Source organism: Urocitellus parryii, chromosome 14 (assembly GCF_045843805.1).
Source record: "Urocitellus parryii isolate mUroPar1 chromosome 14, mUroPar1.hap1, whole genome shotgun sequence".
Classification (NCBI taxonomy): Eukaryota; Metazoa; Chordata; class Mammalia; order Rodentia; family Sciuridae; genus Urocitellus; species Urocitellus parryii.
This window is the reverse complement of record NC_135544.1, coordinates 57,560,671-57,585,460: the sequence shown is the minus strand read 5'-3', so window position 1 is coordinate 57,585,460 and position 24,790 is coordinate 57,560,671. Positions and strand designations below refer to the sequence as shown.

Sequence of the window (24,790 nt, the reverse complement as noted above, 5' to 3'; positions counted from 1 at the left end):
TCTTGGTTTGGTTCATTTTGTAAACCAGTTAGATTATTTTGGATGTGTTCTAGGTATCAGAGTGTGATCATTTTAGGTTTTTTTTTGTTTTGTTTTTCCTTTTCACATTTTGGTTGTCTGTCTTATCTGACTTATAAATAACTTCAGTTTTTGTGGACAGCATGGTGTCATGGTGGTGTAGCTAGTATGGTCCTCACTCCAAAGCCGTGCTTTTCCCTTCGCTCTAACGCTTCTCAAAATTTAGTGTGCACAGCAGTCACAGGGCTTCTTGAGAAATGCAGATCCTGTCAGGGCTGCTCAGGGCCTGCCTTTCTACAGCCCCAGTGATGTCACTGCTGCTGGGCTGTGGATCCCATGGGTGCTCTGGCTCTGCTCTTTTGCCATCTCTAATTCTGCTGTAGATGAGCCTCCTGGAGATTGACCCACAAAGTGGTCAGCTACATGTGAATGTGCAAGCTGTCTCTCAGCTACTCCATGAGGTGGGTCTTCCCTGGAGACCTGGCTGTGAATGTCCACTGTTCCAGCTGAGGAGCAGTTCAGCCAACTGGCAGGATTGCAGTGTGGTGAGAAGCGGATGCTAGGTGTGTTGGGAATGAAGAGTCAGTGGTGAGGTGGGTGCGTCGGGGCCTGAGCCTCTGCTGTATTCCATCCTGTCTGAGTTGGACCTCATTTTTGTTTTAACATTTCTGAAATTGGGATGTGTCTTACAGAACTTGCCAAATGGTGCTCCCTGGGGAGTCAGCAGCTGCTGAGATGGGAACTTGGAGGCTCCACATTGGCTGCTCTCCTCCTGCCTCGGGCCACAGCTGCTTGGTTCTGTTTCTGAAGCCCAGTGCAGGCCCTCTGCCACAGACGGGGCGTTATATACGTCTGACGTGCTTGTGGGTGAGGTGGATTTTGGTGTCTTTGCTGGGCTCTGATGCCTGGTGTCTATAGCAGCACACCTGTTGCAGAATTTTTGCTGTGATTTGGGCAGAAGCACCTGTGGGTTGAGGTAGAGTGACACTCCAAGTGATGAGTTATTTTACATAATTGATGGTATGTACATTAAGAACGCATTTGGATTGGGCTGGGGTTGTGGCTCAGCGGTAGAGTGTTTGCCTAGCACGTGCGAGGTCCTGGGTTCGATCCTCAGCAGCACATAAAAATAAACAAATAAAGGTATTGTGTCCAACTACAACTAAAAAATAAAAAAAAAACCTCATTATTAAAAAAAAAAAGAATACATTTGGATTGAAGAAGTTCATAAAGTTAGCCTTGGCTTAGCAGGAAGGACTGGATTGGGGTGAGGAGTGAGAGGCCACTCCTGCAGCTGCTGGCTGTGTCTCGTCACTCTGGGAGTCAGTTTCTCCATGTTTAAAGAAACGTGGACCATGTGATCGCCAAAGCCCTTCAGACTGAGTCTGCTAGAATGAATGAATTCCAGTACAAGTTCTCTGCTTCAAGAACATAGAGGTGACATTCTGACAAGTGGGGTGTGACCAGAGGCATCTGCAGGCAGATGGGTCTCTGGGGGAGACTGTTTGTAGAGGGGAAGGAGCCGTGTTTTAAGCTGAGGTGAGCTTGCTGGTTTGGTCATGGAGTTCCTTGGAACCACATGTAAGCTCCAACACTTCAGGTACCGTTGACACGCCAAGCCAGGTAGAAGCTATCCTCAGTACAAGGGAAGTGTCTGTTGACAGTAAGATGACCTTCCTGGCTTTCTAAAAAGACCATTCTCCATGAGATGCTCTTTGTTTCTTGAGAATGAAATGAAAGCTCCTCATCACTGGGACTAATTATCTGAAGATTCTGTAAAAATAAAGTGAGCTGTCTAAGTATGACTGCAGCCATTAATGATTGAGACTTGGCGGCCAGGCGACTAACAAAGCTGCCAGCTGCACTGAAGGTGAACTGGGCTTATCTGGGGTCTGGTTCAAGTAAACTTTTTTTTGGTTATAATACCATTCTACCCTTTGGGGTACTGACCCTTGTTTTATGAAGCAAATGTTGACTTGCATGTATGGGTCACCTTGCTTGGGTACAGGGTGATTGACTTGATGGACAGAGGAACTGGCTCTTTGCTCCACTCTGTCCAGCTTGAGAGGGAAGCTGGCTTTGGGCTGTGCGGTCAGCCCTGGAGGCGGGCACTGCAGTGGGAAGTGGCTGATCTCAATAGGATAGGCTGTGCGTTTTTTTTTTTTTTCTTCCTGCTTTGTATTTCCCCCCAAAGCCTTAAAGTTGTGGGTCAGAAATGATGTAGACTTGAGGGATTTCAGAATTTGGTTTTAAGAATTTGTGGACAGGCTGGGGGCCTTGGGGCTGGGAACTGGACCCTCGGTTCCACTCGGCCACCTTGTGTTCTCTGGGAAGGATATTTTCAATTTCCTAGGTTGTGTTCACAGGAAGATCCTCAGCATCAGTTTGTTTCACAAGAAAATTGGTTAACAGTGAATAAAGTTTGAATGTGAAATCCTTGTATAGTTTTTGAATCGAAAGGCAGTTTTTATTCCTGAAAGGCATATGCTTGATTTTACATTCGGTAGGTAATCAGGCCAAATGACTCAGTAGACTTAGCTAGTCTTCTTGGACCTAAGGACAGTTTTGAATCTGCTTTGTAATGCGGCATTGATTTCTTGCATTTTTCTCCCTTGCTCCAGGTGGTTCGTACTGAGAAGAACAGTTTGAACAATCGATTCTTGCCCTGGAATGAGATTGAAACCGAGGCCATCCTGTCCATTGATGATGATGCTCACCTCCGCCACGATGAAATCATGTTTGGGTTTCGGTGAGGACTTTTCCAGTCAAGAACACTTGAGTGTGCAAGTGATAGAAAACAATAACTCAGGCCTGGATTAGGGAGCAAAATGGGTTTCTTGGTGACAGTGACAGAGAAGCCCTCAGAGGTAGAAAGACCATGTCGGCCAGGGCTGTCCAGGAGCCTGGTGTTGGAGGATTCTACTTCTTGTCCTCTCCTGCTCTGCTCTCACATAGGTTCTTCCCTGAGGCTAGGGAGGTGGGATTCATTGATTGGCTGGACCAGGGTTTCGCACCTGCTCCTGGAGCTGCAGGTATATCATCCTTGACCTCAAACCCTGTAGGCTTAGAGTAGAAGCAAAGTGTATTCTTTCAAAAATATTCAGAGCTTGGTGTCATCAAAGGAATGGGGACCAACTCCCAGGCAGGTAGAGGAGTGAGAGGTCAGCTCCTGCAGCTGCTGGCTAGGTGTCGTCACTCTGGATGTCAGTTTCTCCATGTTTAAAGGAACATGTGGACCATGTGATTCCCAAGGGCCTTCAGGCTAAGTCTGCTAGAATGAATGAGTTCCATTATGAATTGTTCTTTGGTGTTGTGTATCTTTGTTCTTTTGTGTTGCTGTGTGTTGAAGCAGTACAGAATCCTGGGCCTGGGAAGAGCGGGTGGGACACAAAGATGCAGTAGGAAGATGGGGGAGGAGGAGAAGGTGGCGGTGATGATACTTGACATCTGTGGTGCCCATGTTGTGTGCCGGGGATTACCTGAGCACTTTGGTTTATCTCAGAACGCCTAGAATTTGATGGAAGTTATAGTCGTATCTTCTTACATAGGAGTAAATTGAGATTCCAGAGAATAGAGCCACGAAGCCAGAATGTTAGTGGCAGACAGAGCAGGGATTCCAGTGCAGGGCTGGCCAACTCCAGAAGCTGTTCAGCCACGGCCCTGTGCTGCTTTCTGGAATCTCATACACACTTTGCTGTAGAGCATAAGCATCCTGGTGGGAGAACGTCACAGGTAAGAGGAGAGGTGGGTTAGGGTGTTCGGTGTGGGTTCTAACTGGTATGTGGGCCTAGGGTCAGTGTGTTAACACATCCACAGGGAGGTGAGTACAAAAACTGAGGGTAGGCCTTTAGAAACTTTTAAAGCAGTTTGGCATTGTTGTGGCATCCAGCTGTGTTATAATTTTTCTTGCAGTTCATTTTTGCTGTTGTTTATTGAACATAATTTTTATATATTTTACTCACTTAATCTGTAATTCAGTGGTTTATAGTGTAATTACCTCAGTTTTGGAAAATTTCATCACCACCAAAAGAAACCCTGTACCCATTAGCAACCCTTCTAAGTTGTAGGCAGCCACTAAGCTTTGTGTCTCTATTATTTGCCTATTCTGGAGATTCATGTAAGTGAAACTATACAGTAAGTGGCCTTTTGTGACTGGCTCCTTTCGCTTAACCTCATGTTTCCAAGGTTTATCGGTCTAGTAGCATGTACCAGTGCTTCACGCCTTTGATAGGATAGACCACACTTTGTCCGTTCATCCATTGGTGGACATTGGGTATTTCCTACATCTTGGCTGTTCCCCATAATGCTGCTACATGCATCCATGTGCGAGTGTTCATATGAACATTTCATTTCTTTAGAGTCTCTACCTAGGAGTGGAAGGACTGGATCACAGGGCAGCTGTTTTAACATTCTGAGAACCTGCCAAGCTGCTTTCCAGAGTGTTGTGTCATTTTACACTCTCATCATAGTGTGCAAAGATCCACTTTTCCAGGTCCGTGTGCATGCTTGTTCTTTTCTGTTTATTTATAGCCATCATAAGTTGGTATGAAGTGGTAGCTCATTTTAATTTCATTTAGTGACTAATGATGAGACTCTTTTCATGTGCTCAAGACCAGTTGGCCGTTTGCGTATCTTCTTTGGAGAAATTTCTGTTTAGAACCTGTTCCACTTTTGTTGGCACTATTTGTCCTTTTATTATCAAGTCGTAAGTCTACATATTCTAGAAGCAAGTACCTTACCTGAGATGAGTTGCAAGTAGTTTTGCTCACTTGATGGTCTGTCTTTTCGCTTGCTTGATGGTAGCCCTTGAAGCACAAAGTTTTGCACTTTGCCGAAGTCCAGTTTAGCTTTGTTTTCTTTGTTCTTTGGTGTTGTATTTTAGAAAACACTCAGTTTATTTGTTAAAAGGAGGAGAGATTTTTCACATTTTTCAAGGTGCCAGTCTATGGTGACGTGGCTGAGCCTGTGGAGAGGCAGAACTTCCTGGAGGGAGGGGTGCAGTGGAGCAAAGCTGCTCACCTCATGGCAGCCCAGAAGCAACCGGGGGGCCCATGCATTTCATTTATTGTTATAAATTATTATATTTTACCAAAATATTAGTTCACAATACATGGGAAAAATTAGTTGGGTGCTTCAGATAGTTTGAGAAGCTCTGGAGTGGGCTTGCTTGGGGGTCTCCTGCAAATTAAGTTTGGATTGTGGACACAGCTCTTTCTTTGCAGCTTCGCTTCCATTCTGTGTGCTGGAGGCCCCTCCCCCACCCTTGCTCACCCTCGGGTGCACCCCCACCCCCACTCGCTCACCCTCAGGTTTCTTGGCAGATGGAAGCAGCAACTTTATCGCTGTGTGTTTTACGTCTGTGTATGAAGAACGACTCCACACATCTGACACATTAGAATATCTATTCTTTTCTCTCCTCAACAACCTCTCTCATTTCCTTTGGCCTCTTATTAGATTATTGAAGCAAGTCTGTTGCTGGCTGTGACTTAAAAAAAAATTCCTGCTAACTGGGTGTGTTCCTTTGTACACAAAAATAAATGGCTGCTTGTCCACCTGTCTGTATGAAAGACAAAGCCACATACCATTCCAGAAATGGCCTATTGCTGTCCAGATGTTGTCCTAGGTGGTGGGGAGAGGGAGTGTATTTTTTACATGGCCTGATGCAGTTTAGAGCCTTCTGAGGGCCTTGGGACTGTGAACAGAGCCATGGGTGTTAAGAGGAGAATCGACTGTCGCCCCTCCCTCCCAAGAATGATTTAGATAAGGAGGCTCAGCTTTGATGAGTTTGAATTTTATTAAGAAACTGGTTGGCTGACTTCTGCAGCTTCTGATTTAGGAGAACTTTTGAACTTTTTCCATGCCATTTCTCAGCAGATTTCCAAGTGGTGAGAAACATAACAGAAGCCTTTTAATGATCTCTTAATAGTCATTTGAAATTTGAGGCTTAGCCTCAGGTAGTGGAACTGGTGAGTGGTGTTTGAGGTTCCACCTGACCTCCTCCCGCCCTGATCTTTCCTCATCTCTTTGGGCATCCCTTGATCTAAAAGCTTTTCCTTATTAACCTCCTCAGTTTACTTTTTTCACCTGAGTGAGAATGAAACAGACTTAGGTATGAAAGGAAAGGGACCATATAAGAACCCCTCCCTCTGGCAAAAGATGGGTCCTGACCTACTCAGATTTCTGCAGCCAGGGAGGAGGCAGATGGGGTCGGGGTGGAGAAGATGTCCATGGAGTGACCAGGGCAGCGTCTGGCGTGTGTACGCAAAGGTGTACTCTGTGATTCCACTTCAGTGAGGCACCCGGAACAGTCAGATCCATAGAGACTGGTAGAGCGGTGAGTTCCTGGGCCTGGGGAGGACGTAGTTAGGGAGTGGTACTGGGGAGTTAGTGTTTAAGGGGATAAAGTTTCATTTGGGGAAACTGAAAGTTCTGGAGGTAGGTGGTGGTGATGGATGCACAACAGTGCAGATATCTTTAATGCCACTGAACTATACATCCTTAAAAAGGCAAACTTTCTGTGTGTATATTTTGTCATAATCAAGAAATTATCAGTTGTCTAGGGGCTGGGTTGTGGCTCAGAGCTGTAGAGGGCTTGCATGGCATGCACGAGGCACTGAGTTCAATCCTCAGCACCACATAAAGTAAGATAAAAACATTGTGTCCACCTGTAACTAAATTTCTTTCTTTTTTTTCTTTTAATTTATTTTTTCAGTTGTCTTAAAAAACCTACACATGAAGGTATTGGGATAGAAGTTGTGATTTGTCATCTGTTGGACTAGATTAGTTGCCCTCAACCTTATTGGGAGAGGAGCTCTTTGGAAGTGGAATCTTTTGGTTCAGGAATCAGATTCTTGTCAGGGTCAGGGGTGTTTCTCAGGTAGCTTAAATCTCCTAAAGACCTTCTAGGTCCTGTAGGGTTTGGTGGAGCTGATGTCTTTCACTCTCTTGATTTCAGTCTGTGAATCTTGGGACTGGTTTTATTTATTCTACTTTGCCTATAAATTTGGAAATGATACAAAAATTTCTCTTGAAACTTATCAAACATACTGAAACAGTGAATTCTCAATTTACTTCTCGGATGTAATGGAACCTTTCATTTACATGGGTCTGCAAAGCACTTCTCACTATTCAGGTTTCGCTCAGCCCCGTTCAGTTTAGGAATCAGTCTGTGCATTGGAGTCTCTTGGGTCAGACCAGTGGCCTCCACACATTCCCCATGACATTCCCCATGATGTGCCCTCTGAGAGAAAGAAGAGAATACGCACACACAGACAACAGAGCGTGTGCCCTGCTGAGCTCGGGCATGGTGCTCGTTAAAAGGAAGCCTTTTAAAAGAAATTAAATTAAATGAAAATAAATAAATATGGATCTCTTCTTCCTGCTGCTTAGTAGATTGCTGTACATAACACATCCCGGAGACCCACTCCCACTGGGCACTGGAGAAATGCTGGCTGCCAAAACCAGTGGCGTAATAAGCAGTGCTTATTAAGGAGGCAGCACACGATGTGGTTTATATCCTCTTATTCTGTGTGGCTTGTGACTTATTAACACACACCCACAGCCTGAGGGGTCAGAGAGCCTTCAAGGTAAAGGCACTCCTTTTAAGTGCTCCTGATGGCCCAAGAGCTGTGTACTCAGGTGTGTGTGCACTTGTGTTTTTGAGGGTGTGGAGAGAAGCACGGGACCGCATCGTGGGCTTCCCTGGCCGGTACCATGCGTGGGACATCCCTCACCAGTCCTGGCTCTACAACTCCAACTACTCCTGTGAGCTGTCCATGGTGCTGACAGGTGCTGCCTTCTTCCACAAGGTGAGACAAGCTGCTAACAGTGGCATGCTCTTAGTAGCTCTTGAGTCTTTGGTAGTGAAATGCTGTCTTTACACCAGCTCTCCTCCTGCTTCTTCTGTGGCTCTTCTGTGGTAGAGATAGGTCATTCCTGTTTTTAAAGACTCCAGTTATGCTTAGTGAAACTGTGGAGTAAGAAGTTAGGATGAAGGCTGCCTGTGCAGTTGCATGAGGCTGTGAAGGCCAGTTTCCCTGCAGGGTTTGGCCCTCCTCTGTATTAATGGAAGGCACTGGGCCAGAGGGGCTGTCAGACCTTCCAGCGTCAGCATCGCCGTCCCACCCAGGCCCAGCATCAGTAGGCTAAGCCTGGTGCTCTTCTGACTCAGAGTAACCACTACTGTCCCCAGCCCACTGTGAATCTCTGTGGGGGCCCTGCCAATTCTGCCTGAGTCCTCAGCTTGTCACTTTTTCCACTCATATCCCAGTTTTCATTGAACACCCAAAGTGTGAGCCCTTCAGTCACTGTACCTCCCCCGTATTATCAGCGCTGTACTGTGCTGGTTTTGCTCCCGACTCATCTTCCTTCTGTTCCTCTTCTATAAAGTAGTCACTGGCCTCTTGTGGCCACATGTGGCTACTGAACATTTGAGAAGTGACTGGTCAGAGTTGAGATGTGCTCTAAGAGTCGTGTACACACCAGGTCTGAATGTAAATACTTAATGTATGACGTTCATTCCTAAAGTTTGCCCTGGTGTTTCCAAACTCTGGTGGATCTGGACAAGATGGCAAGTGTGGCGAGAGGGTAGAGTGCTGGACAGCAGGTGGTCAAGAGACCACCTCCAACGAGTGCTCATCTCAGGAGCCACTGCTTAGTGTCTGCTCATTCATACCTTGAGAATTTATTTGTCTGCTGATAAATCTGCCTTCTCAAACTGATTGCTTTTTAAAAGTAATGGTCATATCCCTTTATTTTAAATAAATAAATAGTTTTCTGAATGAAGCTTACTGTTTTTTCTATTTGAAAATCTAGAGCAAAATTTACAAACTCATAGCCATGGAACTCCACTTGGCTCACAGAAATGCTTTTGCTCCCCCAGTGTTACCCACTTTCACCTTTTAAAAATCAGAATATTTTGTAAAAAAAAAAAATCTGGATTGTGATAAAAATGGAGGCCAACATATTACCAAAAGCAATATGCAGATTTAATGCAATCCCCATCAAGATACCAAATGACATTTTTCATAGACCTAGAAAAAAGTCTTAAATATTCATTTGAAAGAATAAAAGACTCAGAATAGTCAAAGCAATTCTAAGCCAAAAAAGCAGTGCTGATGGCACACAATACCTGACTTCAAATTCGACTACAGAGTTACAGCAACAAAAACTGTGTGGTCCTGGCATAAAACAGACATAGACCAAAGGTACAGACTGCAAGACATGGGGACGAACCACACAGACATGGTCATGTGATCCTTGACAAAGGTGCCAGAAACACGCCCTGGAGAAAAGATGCCCTCTTTAACCAATGTGCTGGGCCAACTGGTTATCCACATGTAGAAGGAGGGGACTAGCCCTTATCCCTCAGCCTGCACAGAAATCAACTCCAAATGCATCAAAGCCTCGGATTAGACCAGAAACTATGCAACACCTAGAAGAAAATGTAGGGTCAACACTTCAGCATGTAGCAATGACTTTCTCAATAGGACCCCTAGGGCTCAGGAAATAATGCCAAGAGTTAATAAATGGATGGCATCAAATTAAAAGGCTTCTGCACAGCAAAGGAAATGGTTAGGAATGTGAAGAGAACCTACAGAATGGGAGAAAATCATCACTAGCTCCTCTTCAGTCAGAGGATTAATAGCTAGAATAAATAAAGAACTCAAATAACCCAATTAATAGATGGGCAAATAAATTAAACAATTCAAAAGAAGAAATCCAAATGGATAACAAATATAGGAAAAAATGTTCAACATCATTAGCAATTAGGCAGATGCAAATTTCCCTACACTGACATTTTTGTCTTACACCAGTCAGAATGGCAGTCAACAAGATCACAAATAATAAATGCTAGAGAGAATGTGGAGAAAAAAGGAACACTTTATACTTTTGGTGGGATTGTAAATTAGTACTACCACTATGGAAATCAGTATGGAGGTTCCTCAAAAGACCAGGCGTGGAACCATATACCTAGCTATACTGCTTCTTGGTAATTATACTGAAAAATTAAAGTCATCACACTACAGTAATAAATCCATACCCATGTTTATAGCAGCACAATTCACAACAGCAAACTATGGAGCCAGCCTAGGTGTCAATCAGTGGATGAATGGACAAAGAAAATGTGGTGTGTATACTCAGTGGAGTTTTATTCAGCCATAAAGAAGAATAAAATTGTGGCACTTTCCAAGAAAATGTCTGAAACTAGAGACCATTATATTAAGTGAAGTAAATCAAACTCTGGTCAAGGGAAGTATTTCTCATATGTGGAAGCTAAAGAGAAAGAAGGAAGATAAAGGCAGATGTCATGGAAATCAAAGGGAAGCAATAGAGGGAAAGGACTAGGGGGTGGAATGGAAGTGCTGGGGAGTGATATTGTCGGAACTGTATTGCTACAATGTGTACGTGTATGCATATATAACGAGTCCGTTGTTAGCACAACCATAATGCACCAATAAAAAAATAAAAAGAATGGGGGGAAAAGGGCCCTAAATGTAAACTGTGGACTTTGGGTGATTATGATGTGTCGACGTAGGGATCATAACAAATGTGTCACTCTGGCGGGGGGATGGAAATGGAGAGGGCAGGGAATATGTGGAAAATCTCTCTACTTTGTTCACAATTTTGTGGTGAACCTAAAACTGCTCTAAAAAAATAAAGTCTCATAAAAAAAAGAGGCACTTGTTATATTCATCTTCAAACATCAAATTGTAAATGTCAAAAAATAATCCTTAGGTTTCTTAGGTTTCCAATGATGAGTTTTTCCTCCCTTTAAATTTTATTTTGAGACAGGGTCTCATTAAGTTTCCAATGAAATGGCATTGCTTAGAGTGTTTCTTATGAGATAATAAACTTGCTGCCTGTTACCTGAAGTTAACATTCTTTCAGCCCTCAAAAGTTGGCATTTTTTATAATCATTTTCTATTTTGTCATGTCTCCTAGATGTTCTTTATCTAACAAGAAAATTGTGCTGAATGAAACAGTTGATCTGTGAGGGCATTAAAAAAAAAAAAGGAGGCCAGGCCCTCAGTGTTCCTGCTTCACAGCAGTTGGCTGGAGCTTTGTGACCACAGCTCTCTGTGGATGGGTCTTACATGCATGAACTGACCTGCCATTTCCACTCTTCTTAAGTGACATTTTAAAGAAATGCATTTATGTAGCTGAGTGTGGTGGCACTGCTTTTAATCCCAGCTTCTTGGGAGGCTGAGGCAGGGTGAATTGCAAGTTTGAGACCAGTCTGGACAACTTAATGAGACCCTGTCTCAAAATAAAATTTAAAGAAAAGGGAGGAAAAACTCATCAAAGGACTTTGGATGTAGTTCAGGCCTAGCATGAGTGAGTCCCTGGATTTGGCCTCCAGTAGTACAGAAACAAAAATCCAAAACCAAAAGTCGCCCGCTTGTCTTTGCCTTTGAAAGAAGGTAAATTGGTCATTCCAAATGTATCACAGTCAAGTTTTTTGATCATAAATGCCTAATAAAGATTTTGAACATGTAGCTAACATTTGTTTTGTTTGTTTTTTGGTACTGGGGGTTTAACTCAGGGGCACTTTACCACTGATCTTCGTACCCAGCCCTTTGAAGGTGAGCCAGGTTCTCACCTAGTGCTCAGGCTGACTCCTGCCTCAGTTTCCCAGGGATCTGGATTACAGGAGCATGCCACGGTGCCTGGCTCTCCTCTGAGTGGGAAGGGAAGCAGTTGGAGGGCGTGGAGTAAAGGCAGGTTAGGTTTGAAGTTGGACTTCTGTTTAACACCCCCCCCCCCCCCCCCCCCCCGTGTGCTGTGCGGGAAATAGCATGCAGGGAAGAGACACTGCAGCAGGGAGACCCTGGGTATGCTAGGCAGGAGGTGGTAATAGCTGGGAGCAGAGAGCAGCTGGTGGCCATGGTGAGGAGGAATCTGAGGCCAGAGAGACTGAATGTCTCATGGTTCTGTGATTTCTTGAGAACTGAGAAGATAACCAGTCTTTCTCCCCTCATTATTTCTTATCACCACTGTCATAGGTAGAATATTGTTCACCTGAACTGGTGTCTGGATAGGTTTTACAAAGCTTTGTTATTGATTTCAACATTGCTGAAATACCAATGAGATCACATGATGGGAGTTCGGTTTCTCAAAAGGGGGAACAACAGTAGTTTGAATGGGGTGATCCTTTACTGCAGATTTGTGTTGAAAGGTAGTTAGCAACCCTGGCCCAACTCTCCAGGTGCCAGTAGTGCTTCCCAGTTATTGCCACATCCCAAACACCTCCACACACTTTCAGCCAGTCCTTAGATCCATGCGTAGTTTTGCCGAAAGCCAAAGAACTGTGTCCTCTAACAAGAGTATGTGATTCCCTTTTTTCTCCTGACAGTATTATGCCTACCTGTATTCTTATGTGATGCCCCAGGCCATCCGAGATATGGTGGACGAATACATCAACTGTGAGGACATTGCCATGAACTTCCTTGTTTCCCACATCACTCGGAAGCCCCCCATCAAGGTGAGGCCCCACTACCTTTGGGACTGTGCATGCACACAAACTTAATTCATTTGTTTGGCTACACTGCAGTCCATAAGGGTGTTGTGCCTGAGTCCCCTTGTAAAATGGGTAATGACCACTTGACTGCAGGATTAGAGTTGATACTACAGGGCTCTTTACTCCTGAGGTCGATGGATACTCCGAGGGCTTGGAACTTGGTGGAAAGGATGTTGCGGGTTTATTTTCACTCATCTATAATTGAAATTTAGTATTTCCTTCAGTTATAAAGTAGGCAACGATTCCTAAGGATAGTGTGTGTGTGTGTATGCTATAACTGATCTGTGATCAGAAGAAATCACATATTTTCATATCAGATTTGCTGCAATTTCTTAAATTAGGCTTTCAGTCCATCACTGCTTTGAATTTGTGGTAGTTAACTCTTCCCTACATTTGGTTATTTAAGGTGTTAACAAAACAGCTATGTACATTACTGTATTTCAATATGATTTGTTTCCCATGTAGTTTATTTTTTGCATTTAAAATCATTCAGGAGTCCACAGGCTTTACCAAGTTGCCAAATAGGAGGGTGGGGAGATGTGGGGTGGGTGTGTCCATCAAACAAGAAACCGAGGAGTTATGAGTTAACACACGGAAACCTCTAAGAAGTGCATGGCACATAAGTAGGTACTATATAAGTTATTTGCTCAAAAGCAGTAAACTCAGAATTCTGGAAATTTGCATTCTGATTTTTGTTCTGGAGTTGCTGGACTAGATAAGCTAACTTCACATTCAGCACACAGAAAACTTGGTTCCATCCCTTTTCCCATCACTGCAGGCTCAGGCAACAAAGCACCCCAGTAAGGGTTAGGACACAGGTTTCCTTCGTGGGTGTGGTGCTGTGAGTAAATGATATCATGTGCATATTTCATTCTTGCATTTCAAAGGTAATTTCTAGATTAAGTATCTGCCAGCATGTTCTAATAACTTAAATCGTACATTTAGGGGTAAACAATGTGGTAACTAGAGGACATTTATTCAATACAACAAAGTATAACAAAGATGGAGAGAAATGCATTTGGGAGCCTCATGCATCCAGTTTCACTAAGCAAATCTTTTTTTTTTTTTTTCTAATCTTGTTTATTTTTATGTGGTGCTGAGGAGCGAACCTAGTGCCTCACATGTGCAAGGCAAGCCCTCAACCACAGAGCTACAGCCCCAGTCCCACTAAGCAAATCTTTTGCCATGTATTTCCCACGGTTATTCCTTAACTCCTGATCACCTTGTAGTTTTTTCTGTTGCTGAGACTTGTGGTAAAGCCTCACAAAAGAACACTTAGTAAACTCATGTATCAAATAGTTGATTTAAAAAAAAAATCTGGATCATGATCACAGCTATACAAACAAAAGCAACACATTTTCCAAGTATAGTGGCAGGTCCAGTATTAAACAGTGAAAGGCATACTTCTTTATAATCTTTAAGGTAGAGAGGCAGAAGTCTCAAAGAAATTAACGACTGGGGAAAATTTCCTATTCTTCACTTGTTCCTTTCTTCAGTGGCTGGACTTCAGTCAAGATGTATGCTTCTATTCCCGCCTCTGTAGGACATCAGATGGCATTATCCTTGAAATTTTGGAAATATCTGAGTGATTAGGTATGAAACTGTAACGGCAATCACCTGAGCACTGGCAGACATGTTATTAGGCCGGTGTTTCCTTAGCTAAGCCTTTTTTTTTTTTTTTTTTTTTTTTTTAAGATAGAGGAGGGAGAGAGAGAAAATTTTCAATATTTATTTTAGTTTTCGGCGGACACAACATCTTTGTTTGTATGTGGTGCTGAGGATCGAACCCGGGCCGCACGCATGCCAGGCGAGCGCGCTACCGGTTGAGCCACATCCTCAGCCCTAGCTAAGCCATCTTTTTGGTGTAGAGTGAAAGAAATAATTGGGCATGGTGTACATAATACTCTGTATGTGTGTGTCTATGTCTGTGTGTGTCTGTGTGTTTGTGTCTGGTGCTTGACCCCAGGCCCTTACACATGATTGGTAAACACAAAGCTACATTCTCAACCTTTTAATTTTATGTTGAGACAGGGTTTTACTAAGTTACCCAGGCTGGCCTTGAGCTTGTGATCCTCTTGCCTCAGCCTCCTGGGTAGCTGGGATTACAGGTGTGTGCCATTGCACCTGGCTGGATGCAACTCTTACCAAGTGAAAACTTCAAAAAAAAAAAATATTGGTGAATTTTGTCAATCATACTGAAATATAAGAACAATTCTAGATTTTCTCTGTGTGGGGGGTGGGGACTGAACTCAGGGGCACTTAACCACTGAGCCCCCCGCCATTTTTGTATTTTATTTAGAGACAGGATCTCACTGAGTTGCTTAGCACCTCACTAAATTGATGAGACTGGCAATTTAGTGATTTCCCCTTCTCTTTTCATCATATTTTCACTGTCTTAATATTCTTTTCCTTGTTTGAAATAGGATGATCAGCTGCTTCCTTGTTTGAGTTAGGTTTGACTGATTTAGCAGTGTTCTTTCAATAATGTTCAGTGTCTTAACAATATTGACTTAAAGAAAAAGGAATTAATATATTACTTGGAATAATCTATTATTTTTGCAAGGAGGGGAAAGACGTAGTATGGAGATATGCTTCCTTAGGAATAAAGGATTAAAATCTTAGAAACCACTGAGAATAAGGGGAAGCTTCAGTGTGAAGGACTAGAGGGGAGGCAGGGGAGCTTCAGCCCATTCTCTGTTCTCAGTGGTCCTAGTTTTCAGCATCTACTAAGGATTTTCCTTACCATTACTGAGTACAGCAAGAACATTTCCACAGGACTGAATATAAATGTTCAAACTTGGGTTTATATTAATTTCCTATACATATATGTGTGTGCATATATGACATATATATGTGTATGTATCCAAAAATATATTGGGGATACAGTGTCAGTGTTTTTACTGATGGGTTACATGATTTAAGACAGGTGGAAACTACTGCATTAGTAAAAACAGCAGTTAAAAATTTTTAAAAAAAGATTTTAATACTTATTTTTTAGTTATAGTTGGATACAATACCTCGAACCCAGGGCCTTGCATGTGCTAGGCAAGAGCCCTACTGCTGAGCCACAACCCCAGCCCCCCAGCAGTTATAAAATCTTGTTGTTGAATGGAGTGATTTGCAGGTTAGAGGACTTCCTCCAAGGTTGGATTCTGGTGTCTGGGATGAGGAGGAACAGTTCAGGTTCAGTGAGAGCAGAGTGGAATGTTGGCCAGATATTCTCTGATATGTGGATGCTAACCCACAACAAGGGAGGGTGGGGAGGGGAAGAGTAGAAGTCCAAAGGATTAGACAAAGAGAAATGAAGTGTGTGTTGGGGGGTGGGGTGGAATAGGAAGGACAGTAGAATTGGGATTGTGTGCCATGAAAATCTGCATTTGTTTCTTCCTGTGCCTGGGGTCACTGCCTGTTAGAAACTTGTCTAAATTTTATTAGCATATTGAGGCTTTGCAGGACACACAAGTAGCATAAATTCTAGCGTCAGCTCTGTGTGTGACATTCTTAAGGTGACTTTCCCTTCACCATCTTGTGCTCCTCTGATCCTCCCTGTGTATTTATGATATCTGATCTCCCACCTTTCTTTTCCTTTTTTTTTTCTAGCTTCCACATGTAAGGAGAAAACATTTGATCTTTGATTTTTCTGAGTCTGTCTTATTTTATGAGCAATGATGTTTTCCAGTTCCATAAATGGACATATAGTATTTAATAATCATTTAACTACTTCCCATTTGTTGGGTACTTTTCCAGTGTTTTGCTATTAAAAACATGAAATGAACAAAATTTTACTAACATCTTGCTATGCAACCAAGATAAATACTGGAAGTAGAATTACTGAGGCATATAACACTAAATGTTGTAATGTCTTTGATATCTGTTAAGCTCAGGTCATTTGGAAAGTATGCCTTACTAATGTTTTAAATATGCACATGGTGGGAAAGAGCCCTGAGCTCATGTCCTGGCTTCCGACTTTTTCTGTGTGAGTGGGGCCATTGGTTCTGCGTGTCACTGGAAATGGCGTTGGGTTGGCAAAGCTGCCAGGTTCCTATCAACCTGAGCATTATGATTCTTACGCTGTGTTTTCTTCCCTGCTCCCAGGTGACATCACGATGGACTTTCCGATGCCCAGGATGCCCTCAGGCCCTGTCACATGATGATTCCCACTTTCATGAACGCCACAAGTGTATCAACTTCTTTGTCAAGGTGTACGGTTACATGCCCCTCCTATATACTCAGTTCAGGGTGGACTCTGTGCTGTTCAAGACCCGCCTGCCCCATGACAAGACCAAGTGCTTCAAGTTCATCTAGGGGCATTGCAGGTTTTGGGGAGAGGAAGGGGAGAGTGAGGGAGATGGCTCCCAAGGTTCCCAAGGTGTTAAGGACCTTGGGGACATCCACTGGGTAGGTGGCCCAGACCCTCTGCTGGGAGAGGCAGCGGGAAGAGTGGAAAGGAAATAGCTGCCTTTTTCTTGAAGTCGGCCACACTGGGCCTGGAATCCTGGTCATCAGACCTGGGGTTTCCACACAGGGCACTGACTGATAGCGCACACTGAGGACCATGGGGACTCTGGAGAGTCACTCACTAGTTCAAAAGCCCAGGACAGCTGGTTTGTGGTTTTTAAATTCAATAACAACTATTATTATTATTTAAAAAGAGAAAGTTTCAGATCTGCCATTCAAGGCTTATTTATATATGTGTGCATATATACACGCATATGTGTATGTACATATGTATGCACACACATACATATACATATATATATATATATATTTGGTGGGAGGAGTCTGAAATTTTTGCCCCTCTCTCTGTGGGAGGGTCCTACCAGACTCCTTGTGTTCTGCAATTTGGAGGAAATGGATTCTGGCCTTGTTACCTGGCTTATCCTTTACCTCTCCCATGCCCCAGGGACATCTGAGTGCAGAAAAAAGAAAGGGATGGACTTGGCCTTCTTACCAGGCCTTGGACAAGACTGGATCTGTGGTCTGTTCCTGACCCTTTCTTTTGCCAGCTGTTGATCTGTAATCAGCTTCTTCTCCTGTTCCTCCTCCAGGGAGCTTGGGGATGATCTGCACCATGGAGAGAGCAGCTAAGTGGGGAGCGACCTGCTGGGTCTAGTGGTTGAGGATTTGTCATTAGGCCAGAGCTTGTCCCAGGATTTACTCCTGCTCTCTCATTCTCTCCCTTATTTGAGAGAGAGGAATAAAGCAGTAGAGAATGAGGCAGGAGTAAGGCCCGCACTGCCAAATGGCTCTGGTTGGCTGGCCCTCCTGGGAACAGCATGTGCCTCTGGAGTGGGGCTTCCTTCAGATGTTTTCTTGGATGAGATGCAGGAAAGCTGCAGGCTGTACCTGAAGATGTGGTTGTGATAGCCTGTGGGCCTGCTAGCTCTGGCATACAACAAGCACGTGACCTTTGAGGATCCCACCCGGCTGGCCGGGAAGAAGACTTGCAGCAAGGCACTTGGCCTTGGGATAAATACCTTGGTGAAATTCACCTTCCCCCACCTCTGTCTGGATCTCCACCTGTCACCTGTGGTTTTTGGACCCCTAATGCTAGGTTGTCTGTAGGACCCCCTGAGGTTTGGTGTGTGCTAGGACATTGGGAGGCTGTGATGTGCTAGGGCAGTTCAAATCCAGCCTTGGACTTTAACAGGCGTTCACAGTTTGTTATGTTTCCACTACCAGTTTAATTTCTGTTCCCTGGGCTGAAAGTAAAATAAGCTAATTTTGGTCACAGTGGCAGTGGGGGAACTCAGGAGGGTGTTGGTGTCGTTTGTTGGGGATTTAGCCCATAACCACTGTTTTTTTCTGAGCCCCACTTCTGGAAGTGGAGTTGAGCACAGGTTCCCAGCAGTCAAACAAAAGCTCAGGTCTGTCCTGGTCATCACATGCCTTAAGCCAGTTCCGTCTTCCCTAGACCTTGACATCCTGTGCTTCTATTTCTTGGGGTACATTCTCCTCCGGCCTGTGTGGACCAAATGGGTTCTCCACTGTTTTAAAGCCAGGCTCTTTCCTGTAGATTCCACTCAGCTCCAGAGCTGGCTTGACCCAAGGGAGCTCTCCTCATTGGCCAGCAGGCCCTAGGTCTCCCAGGCTGGCATCACCACACCTTCCCACTGGCATCTTGTGGCTCCTGCCAAGGCAGCTACCTGGGGAATTTGGTTATGTTTCTCAGCAACCAGCAAAGGGGTCCAGACCCCTTTACCCTACTTTCTAACTGCCCTGTCCTTGACTTCTGGACTATTAATTTTAGTAGTAACCTTCTTCTGTCAGGGGAGCCAAAGAGTGTGGTGTTTTGAGCTATATATGTGGCTGCTATTTTGTTTCTTTTAATGTGAGGATGCAGTGGAGACCTGGGGAAGAGCTGTCTGTGTGGCAGGACCCCACCCGCTTCAGTGGGGGCAGATCCGTGGGTCCCTCCATGAGGTTCATTCATGGATACCATCAAAATGTGCTGTAGGGAGGCTGTGATGTGGGAGGGTCAAACAGGGATAGCACTGTTGGGACTGACAGGACACTGACTTGAAGGACCCCTGGTGGACACTGACCTGTTCCTGCACTGTCCTCAGCAGTGAGGGGAAAGCAGTTGGACATGCATGTTTCTTAGGAAGGTGCTCCTGGGAATGCCTGCTGTCTGCAGGATGGGATTGGGAGAGTCCCTGGGCCCTACCTTTGATGCTGCTTACTGTGGGACACCGGATAGTGGGGACTCTGACACAGGGAAGCAGCCCTCCTTGGCTGTGTTCTGGAGGACTTGTTCCATGGCCTCAGCTCTTGATGAGACAGCTTTGCTTCCAGCTAGCCAGCTTGCTCTTCACGTTGAGGGCAAGGACTGCCCAGCTTGGTGACAGCCTCCTAGGTGCTCACAGGCCTTGCGTATTTGTCCCCAGCAGTGCTTCTGTTTGGTGGGGGCTGCGCCTCACATAAGACTCACCGACCCTGAACGGGTCCTGTCCAGGAAGAGGAGCTGGATGGCTGGGAGCCATCTGTCCAGGAGCTGCCTGGGTGTGCCCAGGGAGCACCTCGTTCCAGATGCTGCTTTGAAGGGGGCTCTTTGGTATCATGCCGTGTGCATCCATCCACCCCTTTTCCAATCATGAGCACAATGGTCTTATGTTTTTTGTAAAAAAACAAAACAAAAAACAAAAATAAATGGAGACTTTAACTCAAGCAGCTTTGAAGTCTCTTTGTGATTTTCCTCAGCAGGGACAGAAGAGTGAACCAAGGTGCTGGCCTGATTCCAGGTGGTCACCAGTGCATGGTCAGCCGGCAGCAGTCCCAAGTCAGGCTGTGGGCTGTGTGACAGGTCTTGGAGCTGCTTGGAGTCTGGCTGAGGGGATGCCAAACGTGTATGGATGGGTCCAGGCAACCTTTCCAGCATCCATTTCTGGGATGAGTCATTTTGACCAGACACGCATTCAGGTGTCACTTATTTCAGGGACTGTGGTGTACATTCAGACTGCATTTTCCCACAGGAATTTTAAAGAGCGTCAGTTTGGTATATTGTGCTGGGGAAGCTAAGTGTCCGTGGCCCAGCACGTGGATCATGTGACTGACAGGAGTCACCTCTACCTACACCGCTAGTTGCTGCTGCTTCAGTATCACAGCCTAGTCCTTTGGAGTCTACAACTCTAGAACTTCCATATGACTGTGTGTCAGAAGCATACCCTGAGTCATGGAGGAGAACGGAAGAGATGGGAGCTTGGGTTGCGATGCCATCTAAGAATGCTCAAAATCAAAGCTTGTTGAAGCAGGGCTGAGGTTGATCAGACTCATTTGCAGCAGCTGTGGGGTCAGTCTAGAGAATGGACCTGAGGCGGCTGCCACCCAAGGATCTCCTTGTTACCACCTGCCCAGCCCCAGAGGACTTGAGGAAGCACATGAGGCCCCAGGCAGTGTGTCTCACTGCACATGGAGAAAATGTGCTCACTTCTGGCTCCAGTCTACCCAGGTACCCCAAGGGGTTTCTGCCAGCTGGTGATGTGCCTGTCACTCAAGTTGAAGGCTTGTGTTTACAAAAATGCTATTAAGAAGGATAATGCTGTGATTGGGGTTATGGGCTCAGGAGTAGTGTACATGTGCTCAAATCCTGTGTTGCCTGTGACATTAGTGGAGAGCAATTCATCTATTTCAGGGCTTAACCAATAAGATGGCAAAAATTCTGCTTATCATATGGTATAAAGAAGTAAAGAGCCCGCCATATGGCACACAGTGAAAACTAACTCTTTTCGGTAAAATCCTGCAAACTTCTTGGTGGCTCTTCTGCATCCCATCTGTTTTGAGTGCCAGGGCTTTGTTCATGGTTTGTCCGCAGCACAGCCCTCAGGATGCCTCCTCAGAAGTGTCTGTTGTCCCTGTGTCTCCTATCAGAGCCACAGGCTGGCTGACTATGGTCACTGCCTCCTGAATGGTGATAGGTTACCACTACCCTGGCATCGTGAGAAAGCTTCCTGGGAATACAGCACCTAATAGGTGGTTTTCTGATGAATTAATTCTTTAAGGAACTGAAGAGGGTCCTACCAAAGTCACACCTGGCAGCAAGTTGAACAGTGCCTGAGTACTGCCAGGGCCAGGCGCCAGGTACAGGAAGCCTCCACCCCTGAAAGCCTCAGACCCACTTATTATTTAAAAAAAAATTTGTTTTTGTTTTCCTGGTGCTGAGAAGCAAGCATGCTAGGCAAATGCTCTAACACTGAGCTAGCCCTCCGATCTCCTTGATGAAGGGAGTAAGATAGTGTGTCTAGATTTGAAGGCCTGGAGAGCATGGGAAGCCCTGCCAGGGCCAGGTTTGATTTGCTATTTAATTTCATCTGTTTTCTGATCTGTTTAATTAGGCAAATTGTTAGATCTTTCTATATTTGGCTTTATGTTTATGAAACTACAAATCCTGGTCAATAAATTGAAGGGCCGTCAGCATAAAATTATTTAAATTTTATCTCAGGTATTAGTTCCAGGGCTGGGGTTGTAGCTCTGTGGAAAAGTGCTTGCCTAGCATGTGAGAAGCACTCGGTTCGGTCCTTAGCACCACATAAAAACAAATCAGTAAGTAAGTGGCATTCTGTCCATCTACAACTAATAAATATTAAAACTATTGGCTCCAATATCTTATTATAAAAACATAAACCGTGTACCCACCTGCCATCTGACTCCACTTGACTTATGGCAGTCTACCTCTCCATCCCCAGCCACTTATCCACCCTGGCTCATCCTTTCATCTGTCCTATTTTTGGTACATTGCCAAATAAGCTAGTGACATCAGTATACTTGCTTCTAAATACATAAGCACATACATCAATTGGAAGTTAATATGGTTTTTGGGGGGTTGGTTTTTGTACTGGGATTGAACCCAGGGGCGCTTAGCCACTGAGCCACATCCCCTGTCCAATTTTTATTTAGAGACAGGGACTTGCTGAGTTGCTTAGGGCCTTGCTAAGTTGCTGAAACTGGCCTTGAACTTGTGATCCTCCTGCCTCAAACTTCTGAGCTGCTGTTTCTGTTTTTAATGAAAAAATTGCACACTAAAATGCACAAATCCTAAGTGTGCATTCTCTTGACTCATACACTCTATAACCCAAACCCCTCTAAAGATATAGAACGTTGCTCAATCCAGAAAGTTCCCAGTCAGTCCCTACCCTCACCACCTGAAGACAAGTAATGCTCTTATTTGTTTCCATCTTGAATAGTTTTCCTTATCCTGGAATTCATGTAAATGGTATCATACAATTTTTATTTGTATGAGGCTTCCAGGAACTTAGCAGTGTTTTCATGATCCATCCAATGTTGTAGGTGTTAGTTCATCTGGTACTTTTTATTGCAGAGCAGTATTCCCTTGTAGGGATATAATAAAATCTTTCCATTTTATTGACAGATGCTTGGGCTCTTTCCAGTTTTGGTCTTTATGAATAAAGTTGCTGTGAACACTCATGTACAAGGCCTTTCCTTTCTCTTGGATAAATACCTGAGTGGAACATTGGGCAATAGGGTAGACTCAAGTGTGTTTGCTTTCATAAGAAACTGCTAGATCTTTTTGCAAAGTGAATGTTTGATTTTGTACTACCAGCAATGAAGTGTTCTAGCTCTGCGTCCTCACTGCCATGAGATGGTATGGATTGGTCCTCTTGATTGATTTTAGCAGATCTGGAAAGTGAATGATGATTGTATCGTAAAGTTTCAATTTGCATTTCCTTGATGACCAATGATGCTAAGCATTTATCATAGGCTTATATCATTTATGTATATTTCCTTTATGAAGTATCTGTATAATTTTTTTGTCCATGAAAAGATTGTTTAGTGACACATTTGTCATAAAGTTGGCATCAGAGTCCACTGTTCATGTTGTGTGTTTAGTTTTTGACAAATGTATTACAACATGTTTCTACAATTACCATTCCATATGGAACGTCTCACTGCCTGAAAGGCCCTCGTTTTTGTGAGCCACCCGTTGACTTCTCCCTACCCTCCAGTCCAGGTTTGCCTTTCCCAGAATGTCGCTGTTGGAGTCCTCCTGCACACAGCCTTTTTATGTTGGCTTCTTCCACCTAATACTATACATCCAAGTTTCCTTAATTCCGTTGCATGATTTGATACTCATTTCTTTTTTTAAAATCACTGAATAACCTTCCATCCTATGGATACATTGTCCTTGAGTTCTAGGTGGGTTTTTAAAAAATATCTATTTTTTAGTTATAGGTATGACTATAACACAGTGTCTTTATTTACTTTATGTGGTGCTGAGGATCGATCCCAGTGCCTCACGCATGCTAGGGCTCTACCTAGTCGCAGCCCCAGCCCTCAGGTGTTCTTTACCCTGGACAATTAGTCCATGCCCAGGTACATCTTGTGTAACAAAGTATTTTTCCCAGCTTGTGGGAAATTTTTGATGAGATAATTTTTAATCTCATCAAAAGAGATAAAATGAGGGATTTTTGATAAGATAATTTTAACTTTATTACTGCTTTCTGGGCCTTAAGAAACCTGTGCCTACCCTAAATTATGAATATGGTGTTATTATATATTTTTCTACTAGAAGTTTTTGGTGTTAGCTTTTATACTTTGGTAAGTGGTAGCGATCAAGGTTCTAATTCTTTTTTTTTTAATACAGCTATCTTGGGCTGGGGTTGTGACTCAGTGGCAGAGTACTTGCCTAGAAGTGTTGGGTTAGATCCTTAGCACCACATGTAAAATAAGGGTGTTGTGTCCATCTACAAATATATATATATATATATATATATATATATATATATATATATATATATATATATAAATATATATATAATATGGCTAACTAATCATTCCAGCACCATTTGTTAAGAAGACTTTACTTTCTCCATGGGATTGATTTGGGGACTGTGCTGAGACAAAGTCATCACTGAACATTTCTGAGCTCTCCTGTTCCGATGACTCCTTGTGCCAGTACCGTTCCGTCTTCATTAGTAACTTTCTAGTTAGCCTTGAAATACAGTATGAGTCCTCCAACTTTGCTCGTCTTCTCCAAGATTGCTTTAAATATCATAGTTACTTTTTTTTTTTAAAAGAGAATTTTTAAAAAATATTTTCTTTTTAGTTTTAGGTGGACACAACGTCCTTATTTTTATGTGGTGTAGAGGATTGAACCCAGCACCCCGAGCATGCCAAGCGAGCGCGCTACCGCTTGAGCCACATCCCCAGCCCCAATTAATTTATTTTTATGTGGTGCTGCGGCTCGAACCCAGGGCCTCGCCCATGCTAGACGAGCGGTCTACCACTGAGCTACAACCCCAGCCCCTTCTGTTGATTTTTGTTTGTTTTCATTCAACTTTCTTTGGGTTCAGTTTGTTGTATAGTTTCTTAAAGTGAAAATTTAGGTCAATTTTATGTCTTTTCTATGAACAATAAAGCTATAAATTTCCTTTTAAGCACTATGTTAACAGTGTGATATAAATTTTGAGCTGTTATTTTTATCATCACTCAGTTCAAAACATTTTCTAATTGATTTGGGATGTCTTCTTTGATTTATGAATTATTTTAGAATTATGTTTGATTTGCCATGTTCTGAAATATTTTATGAAGTTCTGAGAGAACATTTTCTATATGATTTCAAACCTTTTAAATGTAGAGAGACTTGGCCTATCACCTAGGATATGACTTTCATAGTAAATATACCATATACATTTGGAAAAAAAAAAGGGGGTGAAGTTATGCAGCTATAGAGCATAGTATCTAAGAAATATCAATTAGGTTAAGGTTTTGGACAGTTTTGTTCAGGTCATCCATTAA

At 43.7% G+C, this 24,790-nt stretch overlaps 1 protein-coding gene across 6 annotated transcripts in view; it reads left to right on the top strand.

Moving 5' to 3' along the window:
* Extl3 (exostosin like glycosyltransferase 3) overlaps window positions 1-19,705 on the top strand; it is a 103,385-nt gene extending 83,680 nt beyond the window's left edge. For all 6 annotated transcript variants that reach the window (XM_026398842.2, XM_026398839.2, XM_026398843.2 and 3 more), the window contains 4 exons: window positions 2,640-2,767; window positions 7,682-7,826; window positions 12,374-12,502; window positions 16,634-19,705. In XM_026398842.2, the coding sequence (XP_026254627.1) occupies window positions 2,640-2,767; window positions 7,682-7,826; window positions 12,374-12,502; window positions 16,634-16,843 (612 nt within the window). In that variant the 3' untranslated portion in view covers window positions 16,844-19,705. The remainder of the gene's footprint in view (window positions 1-2,639; window positions 2,768-7,681; window positions 7,827-12,373; window positions 12,503-16,633) is intronic.
* Window positions 19,706-24,790: the final 5,085 nt, after the last annotated feature.